This window comes from Cyprinodon tularosa, unplaced genomic scaffold (assembly GCF_016077235.1).
Source record: "Cyprinodon tularosa strain WSP-4 unplaced genomic scaffold, ASM1607723v1 ctg60, whole genome shotgun sequence".
NCBI lineage: Eukaryota > Metazoa > Chordata > Actinopteri > Cyprinodontiformes > Cyprinodontidae > Cyprinodon > Cyprinodon tularosa.
In genome coordinates this window covers 1,001,141-1,017,708 of record NW_024039341.1, presented here as the reverse complement: position 1 = coordinate 1,017,708, position 16,568 = coordinate 1,001,141, and the positions used below count along the sequence as shown (strand labels likewise).

The 16,568-nt window shown below is 37.0% G+C and overlaps 1 protein-coding gene across 1 annotated transcript; it reads left to right on the top strand.

Annotated features, from left to right (window-relative positions):
- Positions 1 to 4,245: 4,245 nt before the first annotated feature.
- Positions 4,246 to 11,002, top strand: LOC119797861. The gene is made up of 3 exons (XM_038307095.1): positions 4,246 to 4,343; positions 6,540 to 6,909; positions 9,990 to 11,002. The coding sequence occupies exons 2-3, from the start codon at positions 6,542 to 6,544 to the stop codon at positions 10,831 to 10,833; spliced, it is 1,212 nt and encodes a 403-aa protein (XP_038163023.1). The 5' UTR covers positions 4,246 to 4,343; positions 6,540 to 6,541; the 3' UTR covers positions 10,834 to 11,002.
- The last annotated feature ends 5,566 nt before the right edge of the window (positions 11,003 to 16,568 follow it).

Sequence of the window (16,568 nt, the reverse complement as noted above, 5' to 3'; positions counted from 1 at the left end):
CTAATCAGAGTTCAGTGTGCCTATGCCATAGAATCTAACCTAATTACCTCAAATGTACCTCAGTAAAATGTGATTGTGAGAGAATTATTCCATTGGAATGTTTTCTAGTAGCAGGACAGGAAGCTCTCAGAGTTTAAGAAGATGGATGGGGTCACTACTTGAAAGTAAATTAACATACCGGTGGGCTACTAGTATTGCCCAGTGCAAGTCCAGAATTGTATTCAATGGAGAATATATAGCAATACTTGACATTTACTATTATTCAATCATTCTAAGTGAATTTGAGCTATTTTTCCAAAAGATGGGATAAAGATTTTGTCTCTAGATGTACAAAGGTAGCAAAGTTAAACCTTGAAAGTTTGGTCCCTTTCGGAATGACTACATTTATGTCAAATGAAATGTTCATTTTGCCTCTCTATAAATGTTTGTAAGTTAAACAAGGCACGTGAATATTTGTGGTTATTCAAGAGTAGGGTATATTAAATATCTCACATTTTCTCTATTTCTGTTTATTTGCACATGTGTTATTTTTAAAGGATTAAAAAGACAGTTCTTCACTTCAAAATCAAACTTTTAAAAAGTTGCTTGCTTGAAAGAATTATAAAACTCCTAAACAAACCCACTTGTACTCAAATACAGAGTTAGGAAACATAAAATGGCAAACAAAATAATGTACTTTTTTGATTCTGGATATTGTTACATTTCACACACAAAAAAATAATACATTACACAACAATGTTTTACATTTTTTATGTGAATGTTGGCAAATGTTAAAGCAAAAACACAAATATGAAGTACTGATACAAGCAAGCAAGATGACATATTATCCTATCAAATTAGTTTGACATTTCATTAGTGTCTTTAGAATTTACTTCATTTAGATATAATCTTTGATTTTATAAGGCAATTACATATAATCTGTTACCAACCAAGTTTAAGGGCATGAAAAAAACCATCAAAGAGGGATTATTTATTTAGATTACGCATATTGTGTTGATACATGGCATAAAATAAAAGCAAACAAGAACAATTATTGTAATTATTTTTATCACATTTAAATTTCTGTTATAATTTTTCATAAGCATCCTTCCAATGCATAGTGTTTTGGAATAAAAATCTATTTTTTACCTATGTTTCTGTGCCTCAGCTTTATGAAAGATATGTGTTGTTTTTTTTAAGGCAGCCTGTGGATTCAGGTCAGCCTGCCCCTGCCTGGAGCATGGAGCTGTTAGCAGAATAATCTATACACATATCTCAGCTTTGGGGAATAAAGGTTCAGTTCTGCAGTTCAAGGAAAGTCATTTCCATTAAATTGAAATGAAATATGAACATTACTATTGTATAAATAAAGATCTGCAGCAGCTTCAGCCTTTTTTTCTTAGTTGATATATAGATGGAATTTTAAATTATATGTCCTTTTGTTTTCCACACAAAAAAAGGTTGTTTATATAGTCATATTGCAAGTGTATATTTATTACTTTTTACTAATGTGGCATAGTTCTAGATTCAGACTGAAACTTAAAATTCATTAAGAAGGTTCTTTTTGAAAACTGTGTGCAAGAGGACTGCTTGCTAAAGATTGTGGCTGCTGTCTATTTTTGTGTTAAAGTCCTTGAAGATTACATTTCTTGATCACCTTGAACACTGGTCTACACTTAACATACACAAGAAAAATTATTCAAGTAAGAATTCAGTTCACATTAGCAACCCCATTTCTGATAGTTTTGCAAATACTGGAACCACTCAGCCTCTTTCTCACCAGGTTTCTCACCAAAGGGCCTGTCACACCTTGCCATTGGGGACAGTATATGCCTGACGTACGGAAAACCTGGTAAATATGCTGGCATATGTTGGATAAGATATGGGTACGTTTTGTTTAAGTGATTCTGAATCTGCTACCACTGCAAAGCCTTCTTTCTTTTTCCTTTTTTTTCCTTCTATTTATTCTTTTTTTTTTGGTGGGCGGTAAACATTAGCTAGGTTAACACCGCAATCAAATACATCTTTTTTTAATGCAGGCCGGGCGCCTCCGAGAGCATTGGTGTCCCCCTCAGGACACTAGCTTGTGCATCATTCATGGGATATTTGTGGTTATATTTCTTTTGTTAGACTGTGCATATGTGGTTGGCTTTAAATTTGTATTTTTATTTAGTTGATTACTGCAAGTTAAGTGTGGATTATGCTTGGTGTTCAATTTAATAAATGACAATTCTCAGATATTGTGCTGCTCAAAGTCTTGAGACTGGGGAATTGGAACAGAGAAATAACAAGGTTTTGTATTTCATTGTCACAGAATTTCCCTTGCGGATGCAAAATGTTTGATCACTCAGGCAGGACCTGAAACACCCTAGTGCTGTCCCTCGGATTCCCAGCCAGAACTCCAGATATTGATAGAAAATGTTTCCTTTTTTGATCCAGCACTTCAGTCTTTTAAAAAAAAACTCCCTAAATAAAGCGTGGGCTTTATTTAGGCCCATGCCTGTAATGAGCAAAGATTTTAAATTTGTCTAAAACGATTAATAACTGCTTCATCCATACCAGGGTTTCTAAGAAAAGCTTAAGCAGAGCTGGGACCGCTCCTGAATTCAGACTGCTGTCAATCTGCAGGACAGAAGACGCTACTGTTGGTGTCAGCTGCTTGAACAGTTTGGTAGAATTGTTGGCGTTGGGAGAACCTGAGAGCTTTACATTACCAACAGACTTCTGCAGAAAGGACGGTCAGAAGCTGTGAACAATAGGAGGGCAAGGAGACTGATGGGTCATGATAAAGGGGTGTGATCAGAGGCCCAGTAAAAGCAACTTAAGTAACCTCTCTTCTAATAAAAATACATAAAGCTTTAAAAACTGAAGGAGTAGACTCACCCCGAGATATTTGGGACTTTAGCATAAAATCAATAGTTTTAAAAAGCACCAGAGGTTTGTGACAGTTTAAAGCAATAATGCCTGTGAAGTTTCTTTTTTTCTTTTTGAGCCCTTTACAGTCTTCCTACAGTGCTGCCAGCTCCTCTTCATTATCTGAAAGGAAACCTCCAGTTTGTCGTTTTTCCAATTTGTGTTCAGCTCTATGGCCCTCTGTCATACAGCACAAGTCATTTAGTCATGGCTAACATTTAGATTTTGTTAATATAGTCTCAAAAGCAGCTACAGTATTAAACACTGTCTGGCAGGTAGTTTGAAACCAAGAGCTAAAGATGCAGCATCACACTGGGGCTGTCTAGCAGTTGGAATGGCCATCTTTCTGGACGAAAGGTCATTGTCTCTCAGAATATCAATGGGCATTTCCAGAGTTTGTCACATATAACTGAAGTATAAATCTTTAGAAGAATGAAGTTCCTCTTTAGTACCATCCTGGATTTTCCCCTGGCCAAAATTTCATGAAAAATATTTGAGAATGGATGCAGGGGTAGATTTACATTAACAGGTGTCAAGTCCAGATCATCAATTTTGTTCTCAAACACATGTTCATCATGTTATGGAGCATTGTTCCCATGAGTCTAATAGAACCTCTTAATTGAACCATTACTTTTTTTTTCTTTTAATAACCCACATGTTCATTATTGCTGCCATTATAAATTTATTTTAAAAACATTTTTCTTTGATATATTTTCTAGAAGTCCTTTTATATTCTCTATGTCCTGCTTTTGTTTCCTTCTGAATTTTGACTTACAACCTAGTCATAAACCATAATAGTGATATCTATAACAAATACTGTGAGCTGGATTATACTATGTAAAAAGTACTTTAATAGTCTTTAATATGGTAGGAATCCCAGAATAGAACTGTATAGCATATCTCCATTAATAATGAAGATTTTTTTGATTAAGGTGGATTTTGAAACCTTTTAGATAATATAATTCAACCTTAAATACATTGTTCTGTTATATTTGTCTTCAGTTATTTGACCTTGCAAAAATCACATTGATTAATAGTTTTTATCTTCATTTTTCCGCACAAATTGAACATCTCTGGGAAAGTAAAAAAAAAAATACAGAGAAAGGTTACTCTTTGCTTCACCTTATTTCAGTGTGTGCCTGTGCTCCTTTATTTGCATAGCTCTCTGGATGGCAGAGGTGATGTTGCCCTTTGCACATCTTAGATGGAAAGGGCAGCAGTGCTCCAACATTGACACAATTGATATGTTTGCAGAGACAAGAGAGATAGAAGGCAGGTTGATAAGCATGAGGTTTATAAATCAGGTTCATTCTGTCAGTGAGGAGTTAGGCAGCAGAGCTGGGAGGAAGAGAAAGATATTCTAAAAAAGGGAATAAAAAAGAGTTAAGACTTAAGAAAGTCAGAAAAGAGATTTAAGTACTGTATCTGCCTCATCAAAGGGACTTAAAAAGGTAATTTTACTCTTTATTTCTAATTTTCTTTCCTAAAATCATACAAACATCTTGGTAACCCTTTTTTTTAATCTTTCTTACTCATTAGTAAAAAGTGGGACCATATGACTGACTTTAAATATATATACTGATAAATTACACCCTTAAAGTCCATTTAACAATTTGAGTTGAAAATTCAAACAAGGTGGATTAAAGCCATTTAATTATTTCAGTAAATCAAGTCTGCCCAAGCCCTCCAGATGGCGAGACAGGGGATGACTGTATAAAATGATTATAAAGTGTTATAGGAGTTATTCCTGCCAGCCATGATTATTATTGAAGTGACGACTAACTGCAATTGGTTCGAAAAGGTCAAACTAAATACATTGAACTGACAGGTTGCATGCTGAGGGAGTAAATCTGCTGTTTCAATATTCTTCTACTTTCCTTTTTGGGAAATGATTGTTTGACCAAAAAAAATGCAGTAAAAGTTGCTGCCAATCATTTCGAATGCTGGAAGTGACTAATAGGTCCTCAAAAGTATTTGCGTCTTTTTGGTTTAAAAAGACTTAGGTCCAGGTCCAGAAAATAAAAATCTTGGAGACACTGAAAGGTTTGAAGGAATTTCCACACTCAACAACGAAGACTTTGGGCAAATTACCTTGTTAAGTGAAAAGGATGAAAAAAAACTAAAGAGATTTTTTACTTTATATGCACCTGGATCCTCCACGTTTGATTTGTGCAATATAATCAAAAGGATACATGACACAAAATTTCAAATGTAGGGCTTAACTGAATATCATCTGTCAAGTTGATACAGATTCTGAATTTGATTAAGGCCTGTACTTTGACTTCAACTGTAGCTCTGGTTGTAAAAACCTTTTTCCTGACCTGTCTGATACTATCCTAGGTTTCACAATGCTTTTAGCCAGATAACTAAAAATTTGCTAGAGTACTTGTTTGCATACACAAGGCTACACCATTTATACAGTCAATATGAGAAATATATACTAAAAGTCAGTCCCAATGGAAATTCATTAAAGAAGTAAATCCACTTACCTTAGTGTTAGGTTTCTCATCCACCAAGGTGAGCCCTGAGGTGAGCGGTTACATCTTTGGTATCAAATTAAGTTAAGGAATTTAGTCTACAGACCTTAACTTTAAGCTATTTTCAAAACCTTTAGGGCGATTTTTTATTTTTCTTATTTTTATTTTTTTCGAATGACAGAACTTTTTGGCAAATATGTAGACAATCAAGTAAACAAGGAACAGTGTTTACACATCTCTACAAAAAGCAGTCAAGGGTCATTTATGTACAACACATGCAATTAGAGTATAAATAAAACTTTGATTTGCCTTTAGCTTTGAAATAAAACAATTTAACTACAAATATTTAAAAATGTGTTGGTCAGTGTCATTTAATCACATTGATCATTTAAAGGTTGTGCAAACATGATTTCACAAAATGTGAGAGAAAGTGAAGATTTTGTACAGCACTCTCCACAGTTAGAAGTTCTGTTGAATGAATACTCTTGCTAAATGATTGAGGCTATTTGTGTCTATGTAAAATACAGAGAGGATAAATAAAACAAGGTCAGCAGAGAGTTAAAAAAAAGACAAAAGAAACGGTCGGCCGTCACCCAGCTTTGGTGCTTGTTGTTGCGTGTTTGCATGATGCTCACATCCTCAGTGGAAAACCTCTGTCAAGTGAGGTCCAGCCTGACCTTTTCACTCCCTGGGCCCGTTTCCAGCTCTCCAATATCTATCAAAAAAATCTTCTCTCTTTGCGCTGGGAGCACAAACTTACATCACATTCTCAGTTTTTCAGTACTTTCTCTTTCAGCCCTGCCAGATGTTTTAGGTATTCTGCACATGCACTCTCTGTGCTTATCCTCAATATTCCCTCAACTCTTTGTCACTCCTCTCCCATTTATATTTCTCCTCTCCTTTGATGTTCTATCTGTTTGACCATTATTTTAACAACCTATGCTAGTAGGAAGCATAGGTTCAGACTGCTATCAATCTGCAGGACAGAAGATGTAGCTTGTGGAAGACCTCTGTGGGAACTTAGGGTCCTGCCAGCAGCTATTTTAGGAGTAAACAAATCTGCATTTGCATAAGCACTGATGGATACACATTTGTTCTAAAACCTGGAATGTTTTAAAGCTTTTTTTTTTAACTGGAGGATAACTTTCTTCTCTCTTTATTTTCCCTCAGACATGGAGTTCATTTGGCTATACTCCCTTTGCCAGTGCACTCTATCTTTATTTGTGATTGTGGTCAGTGTGAGGTTGTGCATGGCGGTCAGCAGCAGCAGAGCTGTAACTGATGTCCAGCAAGGAGCTCAGGGTGCAGGCATCCAACCTGGGAGTGTTTCATCCTGCCTCCGGCTGTGTCTGGGCTGTGTGGGGGCCGTGGGTGGTGCCATAGGAGTGCCCGTGACTCTGTTGCTAAACCTTCAAACATCCCAGTGTCTCTACACATGCATGGCACTACTCTGTTGCCCTTTACTGATCAGGCAGTTCACCATGTTCCTGTTAATTCTGCTCACACTGGACGCCTATCTACAGCATCATTTAGCAGACAGGTGGGTGTACATATTAAAAAATCTGTATCTCTATTTAAGCGTGAAAAGTGTTGTGTAATATAAAAATATTCAGGAAGAAACGATAAGTTGACTTTTTTTGTGGTGTTATGGTGCTTCTTAGCTGTGAGGTACTATAGGAAGAACCACAAGTCTCTTCAAAATTACTACTACATTAGAAACATTAAACTAATGTCTAAGAGAAAAATCTGAAATATAGCTACAATCCCCATTATCTTTGCTAAATAAACAAATGTCATCATATAAACTTTATTATGTTGAAAACTGTCCGAAATCTCCAAAATACATCCTTTCTTTAATTTCTGTTTGTTTCCAGACAACTTTTGAGATTGATCAAAGGTTATTAAGGACTTTCTGAGTTGCAAAAGCTGAAAGTCAAATCCTAAAAAAGAGGAAACAACCCTTTAAATAATAATAATAATAAAAAAAAAATGAATCACAATTATCCACTGTTTTTACACTTGATAGGTTTCTGGGTTTTAGCATGTTAGTGCTAAAATCTATTCATAATATTATTGCTTTGCTTTGTTTACCTTGCTAAGGAGAAAGAAAATGATGTTCTTTTTTCGTTCTTTCTCAAAAATCACCAAAAATAATTTCATAATCTAATGACTCTAGTTTGTAAGTACAGTCTATTATCTGTTAATGGCTTGACTGATCAGAGCTAAATGACTTGGTAAATAACCCAGCTGAAAACTGGAAATGTTTGGTTCAAAATGAGTGCAAAAATAGTCAAGGTTAGAAAGAAATGATGACGGAATATCACTAAAGACTTTTTAAATACCTTTAATTTAAATCAAGTAACCAGCAAAAGATAATAACAAACACATAATTTATTTTAGTTGTATATAAACTACTGGGAAAAGACAATGAACAACACGAGCTGGTCTTTATACAGACTGGGGGGGCAGTGCCTGTCTGCAGCTCCAGGTCTTCAGCCCATCATAGCGCAACACATGCACAAACAAACATGCATATACTCACTAATATCTAAGGGCAACTTTGAGGTACAGTGGAAATTAGGACCATGGTTTTGGATACTGGATGAAATCTGGAGTAGCTGGAGAAAAAGCCATTCATGCTTGAGTAGAATTTATAAACTCCATGCAAAAAGACCCCATGCCAGTAGTGAATTCCCAGACATTCTCGCTGCATCTCTGTGCACACTCAAATAAAGACAGTCTGACTACAAATAAGGAAGCATTTTTTTTATACCCCCCCTTTTGTTATTTATTTGTTGATCAAAAATTAAACTAGCTAATTTCACCAGCCAAACCTGTAGAGTCACAAATCCCTTTAATAAAACCTGCCTGGCAACATTAAGACATCAAACACATAAGATTTAAATGATATAAATAAAGTCAAGAACAGCTAAGGGGGAAAGTCATTGTTCATTGATCTGAAAACGATTACAAAGACATTAATAAGGCATTGAGACTTTAGTGAACTATAGTGAAAGCCACTGTCCAAAACTGGTGGAAAATATTTCACCATGGTGAATCTGAATCACGAATCATGTGAAGTATGCACATGAACCTGCAGCTGTAGATAATTCATTGAGTTGCTCTGGGGACAAACATTAGCAGGTAAAAGCATTGATATCGTTTCCTCAGATCAACTCTAAGCTGTGCATGGTAAACACCTTTGCCACCTAGCCTTCCTGCAAGCATACTGGATTATGTTAGTTTACACTCAGTCAATACAACCAACCGGACTTCCCCTCTCAGCACTTTGCAACACAGCCTCTCCTCCACAAAAATCCATCAACAGTCTTTAAGCTTTATTAAAGAACTCTCTTGCCTTCATGGAAGAAGTGTATACATTGTTTTCCAGGAGCATGAGATGTTGGTGTGATGAAATTCTTAAATTCAAAAAGAAATGACTACATTTACGTACTTGTTCACATTAGATGAAATGAACACTAGATGTGCAAAGTTTGGAACTAAGTCCACATTGATATATATTTTGAGAGCAAAAATGAAGCCCGTACTTTGATATATTACTTGAATAAAATTTGTCAATGAAACATTTAGTTTGTGTTCCTTTGGAAATATGTTTAAAAGCCACCAAACAAAGGCCTAAATGTTTTAGATGTCTGACAAGAGCTTTAGAAGAAGGTTTGAAATTAATCAGTTTCTTAACTGATTTTGCATATTTTTTTGTTGGCATCGACAAGCAGCGGAGCACGTAGTTGAGCACGTTGCCAATAGAAATATTTAAAAGTGATAGCTACAACTTGAAGTACTCCCAGCCAGTAAAAAGCGCCCTCACGCATGCTTGCCTGCTCTCCTTCTTTACTGTTTGTCAGCCATTTGCCAGGTCCGCTAATGCTAATTGTGATCAAACCAAACATTTAACCTATCAGGAAAAAGCAGCAAACTCTGCATGCCTTTTGAGGCCCTTTGCTTGAGCAATGCGCCCCCTTGTTTAGCTTATTTTTGAAGAAGTCCTTTCTCAGATCTATCACAGAGCTACTGGAATCTGGCAACACTTGAGCTCCATCTCATGTGACTTCAACCTGTTATTCCTATTGGTGCAAATGTTTTTCACGTAGCTGTTGGCATAATATCCGAAACATTATGTTACACATTTTGGACCCGTTAAAATGTACAAAACAATTATTTGTAGAATATTTTCTTCAGTAGAAGTAACACACCGCAAAAATGAACTAGAAATGAGTAAACATTTCTTAAAATTACCCTTAATTTGAGTAGGTAAATAAGACGGTTTGCCAATGGAATGAGTATTTTTACTCCTAAAATAAGATAATTAGATAGTATGCACTTAAAATAAGAAGTGTAATTGTTTTTTGTCATCTTAAATGTAAATTACCTTGTTCCATTGGCAGAATGTCTCACTTGCCTCCTCAATTCAAGAAAAAATGAACTTAAAAAAAAAAAAAAAAATACTTTTTAAATTTTTGCACCACTCTAGACGTTCTGTGGCTAAATTAATTGCTATGATGAACAAGTAGGTGGTACCTGTGACACACAGGTACCTTTATTACAAACTGAGGCTAATTTCAGAAATGACTCTTAGCCAATGCATTTTCTTTCTTGCAGGTACTCTTCAGTGGTGACCCGTCGGCGAGCTCTGTGTGTGGTCCTGTTGTGCTGGTTGGGCTCAGTTCTCTCATCCTTTGCATTGTTTATAGGCTCAGATTTCCTCAGCTCCTCTAGAAGTAAGCTCCCTGGTCTCAGCACTGAAGGCCATGGATTAAAAAGCAACTGGACAACCTCTTCCCCCCCTCCTAGTCCTACCTCAGTCCCAAGGTACTTTCAAGACCGTCAGGTAATTGCGAAGTTCCTTCCATATGGAGGCTTCTTGTCAAAGTTCTATGTGGAAGATATGAACAATTTCACCTACGCAGAGATCCATAGCAGCCACTGGGGCGTTTGTGTTCCTGAGGCCATTGTTCGTCCCCAGTTCCTTGTCTATATCCATGGGGTGACCGTGTTTATCCTGCCCTTTCTTTTCTTATTGGCGATTTACTTAGACTTGCTGTGCATTAAGCCTAAAAAGACCTGTTTTAGTAACGCTGATGTAGAGAAACGATCCAATCTGCTCCGTGTCCTGGTTCTGTCCATGACTCTTTTGGTTCTGCTTTGCTTGCCGATCTATATCATACAGGCTCTCATGCTTTTTAACTCCCATGGTAACCTACCTGTCTGGGCCCATGATGGTGCCATGTTCCTCTTTGAGGTATACACTCTCGTGCCCCCAATACTATTTACTCCTCCAAGGAAGCCTGTGAGGGAGCAAACAATGTCCTTCCCTTTAACTATTTCAAACTTCCCGTCTTCACTTGCCCATTTAAGAGGAAAATCTGTTCACATGGCACTGCGTGAGGTGTTGAAAAAAGCTCCATGGTCTTCAGCTAAACATTCTCTTGAAACTAAAGCTTAGTATTTTGAGTAAATTTTCACAAAGTCAACAGTAGGCAGACCATTCTGCTTTCCAATTTTTTTTAAAACAAATGACTTGGATTAAAAAGTTTTTTTACTGCTAACTTTCTGCATTTTCAATGAAATGCGATTCATTTTATTTATATAGCATAAATTCACAAAAATGTCTTCTCAAGGCACAGAGACAATTCAACCAGATCTTACAGTCAGATTGATTCAAAGTTTTCTATCTAAGGAAAACCAGTTGATTGCATCGACTCATTGACTCAAAGCCAATCCCTCACTCCAATATTCACCTTATCAACAACACATGATGTGCATATAATGTGCTAACTTGCAAACAGAAAGGCCTTGTCATTATCAGGTCCCTCACCAAATGTCAGAAAATTAAGTCTCCTGATGATAACCCCAATCCTGATCAGAGATGCCTGTTTTCTTTGGCTGGTGCTTCCTGTGGGCTTTAATCTTCTCCTTTTATTAATCCTCACTAAGCTAATGACAAGAGATGTAGATATATGTTTGACAGAGTCTAATTAAACATTCCCTAATAACATAGTAGTCCAGAGAGATTCTGGTATTGTAGGCAAAGGCATAATTAACCCTGGTTATGACACAATATTCATGGCTGCTTTGACTTTAGTTGTGCATACAATGTGCTGCTCTGTTGAAATAAAGAGGGTCATGCTCGCATTAATTAGCTTGTTCATCTCGTATCATATTTGTCTTCAGAAATCACTGATGAAGTAAAAAGATGAATCCATCTTCCTGTTTAAAGAATAAAGAGTTGATGGACATTTTTCTTCTTTCTTTCTATTTGTTGTGAAACTAAAATGCCTCGGAAAAGTATCAGTATGCCTTAAACCGTTTCCTATATTTTCACAACACAACTACAAACTGAAATTTGTATTCATCTCTCCTTTTACTAGAGCAAATCTAAGCAGCACATGATTATGAAGTATAAAGATCATGTGTGATCTTCTATTTTTATGTATGTAATTAGTCTTCTTTCCTTTTATGCCAGTAACTTAAATCCTGAAATGTAGTTCCACAGTTAATGACTAACTTTTCAAATCTTTAGGTTGAAATTTGAACCCAATCTTCTTTTATTAAAGTTCAATCATAATCTGAAAGGGGAATATTATGTTATTGTCTTGACCATGGTGTAGGTGTGGAATTTGGACCTTTTTGAAAAGTATGCTTGGATGCGAGGCCTTCAGCTGTAGCGCCTGCTGTGTCTATGGTCATCTTCCTTATGAAAAACGAATCTTCATTCTCGATCTGAAGTTTCTTGCTGCCTTTAATATTATTTGCTTACTGCAGTGCCCCATATTCAGCTCCATTGACTCCAACTAGCTTTACTGTCTGACCAACAAACAAATAGCAAAAAAAAAAACACTTTCCCATCCCATGCTAGGTTCACATTTTCATAAATGTGCTCAGTTAGATTGTTTTTGCCACAAATAGCCCTATATGCACACTACTTGGTCCTATCAGAGCAGAGCCCCTTACTCTACAAACTTTTGTGTTCAAAGTGGACTTCATATAGCTTCCTTGACAACAATTTCTTTATTACTAATCCTTGAAGGCCAGATTTGTGGAGTGTATTCTTGAATAGTCATCAGAGTGCCACTTAATTTGTGCCACTTTAGAGCTTTTTTCAGATTTCTCACATAAGGTTGGGCTACTTATCTGGTTTAAATTCTCCACAATATCCTTGAGCCCTGAATAACATTTATTTTACCATTTCATTTAATATTTTAACATTTTATTTAGGGGAATTTGAATTAATTAAGCCAAATTCAAATCATTTCCACAACTTTTGGTTTGTTATTTGTATTATTTATAAGGTTTAAATATCATTATGCATTTGGCAGACACTCTCCTCACAAACCAAGATCACTAGACAGGCAGTGTCAAAGGTGATATTGTAGAAACTTTGTATGCACACAAGAAGAGCACACACAGATAGGAGATGCTCTCTTAAAGGAGGGCTGTTCAACATGTGCTTGAAGATGAAGAGAAGATGGAAGATAGAATACTTCTGCAAGGCACTGTATGGCAAACATCTTGTTACCACAATGACATCATTTTCTCTCATTCTTGCTCTACACTTTACTAATACTATATACTGTAGCATATTAAAGTTATGATGTGTTTTTAGTCACTACAAAAAGCCTTCAGCAAAACACATCATCGATAGAGCAATTTGGTAAAGACAGAGAGAGGAATCAGAGTGCTCTCTCCTCCGTGGTGCAGCTCTCTATCCGATTGCTCTGCTTGCCTGAAAGCTTTCTGCTTCCTGATTATGCAACATCAAGATACACGAGTCACCTCAATCAATGCATCATGCTTACAGCATTATAACTGTGTACACACCGGTCTGTGCTATGCAGAATGTCAGTGTCACCAGAGCCACCAAAGCACAATAACAGAAGCTGTGCTCAGGTTGCCTTATAAAATATATAAAACAGTTTTATTGTACAGAAAAGGACATAAATAAGCCCAAGATTCAGTTAGGTTTGCTATTTACTGCAACAAATAAGTGAAATATGATGTAATAAAAGGAGTCGTAACGGCAAAATTCTCAGGGCTAAGCCAGTTTCAGGTTATTAATCTGTAAAGCTGGATTCAAAAAGAAGTACTGTTGGTTATTTATAGATTTCTGGCTGTCAATCAAGAATATTTATAAATTCAGGGAATCAGAAAGACTTTTTTTTTTTTTTGCACAATTTTTTGTTTAGAAGCTAAACCGGACGGCGGACATTGATTGTGCTCAACAATGAGATCACAGATTCCCTTAAAAAACGCAAAGAGGGGCAGCGCCTTGGAAGGCAGCAAGGCCTCCAACACCGTTCCCTTGGACAGCTTGTTCCAAAATTGAAACTTCCCCCACTTTTTCGAGTTGTGGTTTTGCAACAAGGTGTCTAAAGGCTTCATTTTTAACTAATTACATTCTCCTTTAGATGTTGACAGAAAGTTGGTTCATATCTCTGAGTTTCAGAATCAGAATCAGAAATACTTTAATAATCCCAGAGGGAAATTACTTTTGTTACACGCTCTAGTTACAGTTTTACATGATATATACACACATCCAACTATACAATATAATAAGATAAAAAATAAGAATAAAAAGAGATAAAATATATATACACATATAGCTCTTCTGTACATATATCTGTATGTATATCTATGTATATGTAAAAACTAAATCCAAATAAAGTGAAAAGTCCAATTAAAGTGAATAAATCCAAGTAAAGTGATATGTGGCGTGCAAAAATAGTGCATAAATGTCAATTACGGACGGGGGGGGGGGGGGGGGGGGGGGTGGCTGAATCACTTGAGGGAGGCGTTATATAGGTTGATGACCACAGGTAGGAATCATTTCCTGTGGCGCTCTGTGGAGCATCTGGGTAGGAGGAGTCTTCTGCTGAAGGAGCTCATCTGCTGGACCAATGTGTCAAGGAGAGGATGTGAGTCATTGTCTAAGATAGACTGAAACCTGGACAGCATCCTCCTCTCTGCCACGGTGGTCAGGGTGTCCAGTTGCTCCCCCACAACATCACCGGCCCTCTTGATCAGTTTGTTCAGTCTGTTGTTTTCAGCGACCCTCAGCCCACTGCCCCAGCATGTGACAGCAAAGAAGAGCGTGCTAGCAACAACAGACTCATAAAACATCCTCAGCATGGTCCCACAGATGTTAAAGGACTTCTGCCTCCTCAGGAAGAATAGTCGGCTTTGGCCCTTTTTGTAGACCGCCTCGGTGTTTCTAGTCCAGTCCAACTTATTGTTAAAGTACACTCCCAGGTACTTATACTCCTCCACAGTGTCAACAGGAACCCCCTGGATGGAAACAGGGGTCACAGGTGTTTTTGTCCTCCTCAGATCCACTATGAGCTCCTTAGTCTTTGTCACATTGAGCTGCAGGTGGTTCAGCTCACTCCAAGTGACAAAGTTGCCCACCACGGTCCTGTATTCACTCTCCTCACCCTTTTCAATGCAGCCAACAATTGCTGAGTCATCAGAAAACTTCTGAAGGTGGCAGGACTCAGAGCAATAGCTGAAGTCCGAGGTGAAAAGGGTGAAGAGGAAGGGGGAGAGGACAGTCCCCTGAGGCGCCCCAGTGTTGCTGACCACCCTGTCAGACACACAGTTCTGTAGGCGTACATACTGTGGTCTGCCCGTCAGGTAATCAACAATCCAGGACACGATGGGGGCTTCCACCTGCATCGCAGTCATCTTCTCATTGTCATTAAGAGCTTTTTTATGTCTGAATGATTTATAGGGAAGGGAATCAACAAACAAAATAAACCCATATAATAGCTCAGCAATGGACAGAAAACAGCAGCTAAAGCCAAAGTAAAAACTTTGAAACACCTTCAGGAAACCCAACTAGTATCGCAAAAGCTAATTAAAAGTGAACTTTTGAGAAAAATGTGAAGCTCAAAGCACCAGTAGATGTTCTGATCTCATTGGTTTATTCATTTTTCATCTTTTATTAAGTTTATTACTGTAAACATCCCTCTGCTTGTCTAATGTATTCATGATTGTCCCCAGGCGTGCTTATCTGACAATGCAATAAAGTATATTTTGAAACACAGGGATCAGATTAAAAATTAAATTTTTATCCTCCAAACTGTGTGATGATAAAATAAACCTCAGACTTTACCCTACCTCCTTTGTCACTGTTTTTATTTATTGGTATGATCGTCGATGGGAGCAAATTGAGGTGAGAAATAATTTTTGTATCACTTTTCCAGACTTTTAAACAACACATCATTTTCTTTTGTTAACAGTTTTGAATGATAGCTAAGTCAGATCAGGTTTATACCTCAGGAAAACAACATCATGAGTTACAAATCAATATTTTCTAAACATTCTTATCAAAACAATAAATCCTTTGCCTGGCACATTTTATTTATAAAAAGTTTCTGAGATTTTGTAAGTGCAATAAAAGACACATTTCTATTAAGGTTTTTTACACAACCTTACCAGAAATGCCAATAAACATGTACCTCCAAGTAAGACAGGTTTTATCTTGATTGCAAATTTCATTATAGGCTAAATAGAAAACAAAGAATTGTCATAAAAAACAAATATGTTCCTTTTTTTATGACTAGCACAGAAATGAATGAAAAACAAAAAGCTAAGTGATCTGGAAAAAAAATAAACATTTATCTGAAGGGCATAGACTTCTGTATGAAAGACATTCAGAGGAACAATATTCTCAGTTTTATTACTCATCGACTACTGCAGGTCTGATTGCGGGTGCTACCGGACCCACCTTTGCGTCATCATAAACTGAAGATACGTCTCGAACCGGCTGAATTGTTTGCAGTTGAGAGTGTCAACTTATGCCGGTCGCGCCTGGCGAGTCCATTACTTTGATTGCCGTTTGACAATCTGTCTTTATGACAGGCGGCTATGGAGCTTTGGCATCAATAGGAGAGGAACATCGATCCATCCCCTTGTGACCTCCAGCTGCTTTCAAATCTAGACTTGCACACAGATGGACATGTTGAGTGCTCTTTGACAGAATCGGCTATTGATTGTGTGGAAGTTAATGGCAGAGTCATATTTTTCTATGTGCATCTGACTCAACCCACCTGTCCCTCTTTCTTCCCTGTTATCCGTTGTTGTGATTCATTAACCTGACAGGAGATTCCTCTTATGTTTATTTAGAATGAGCTGCCAAGATCATCAACCTTCATATTAATCTTTTTTTTACCAATGTTTCTA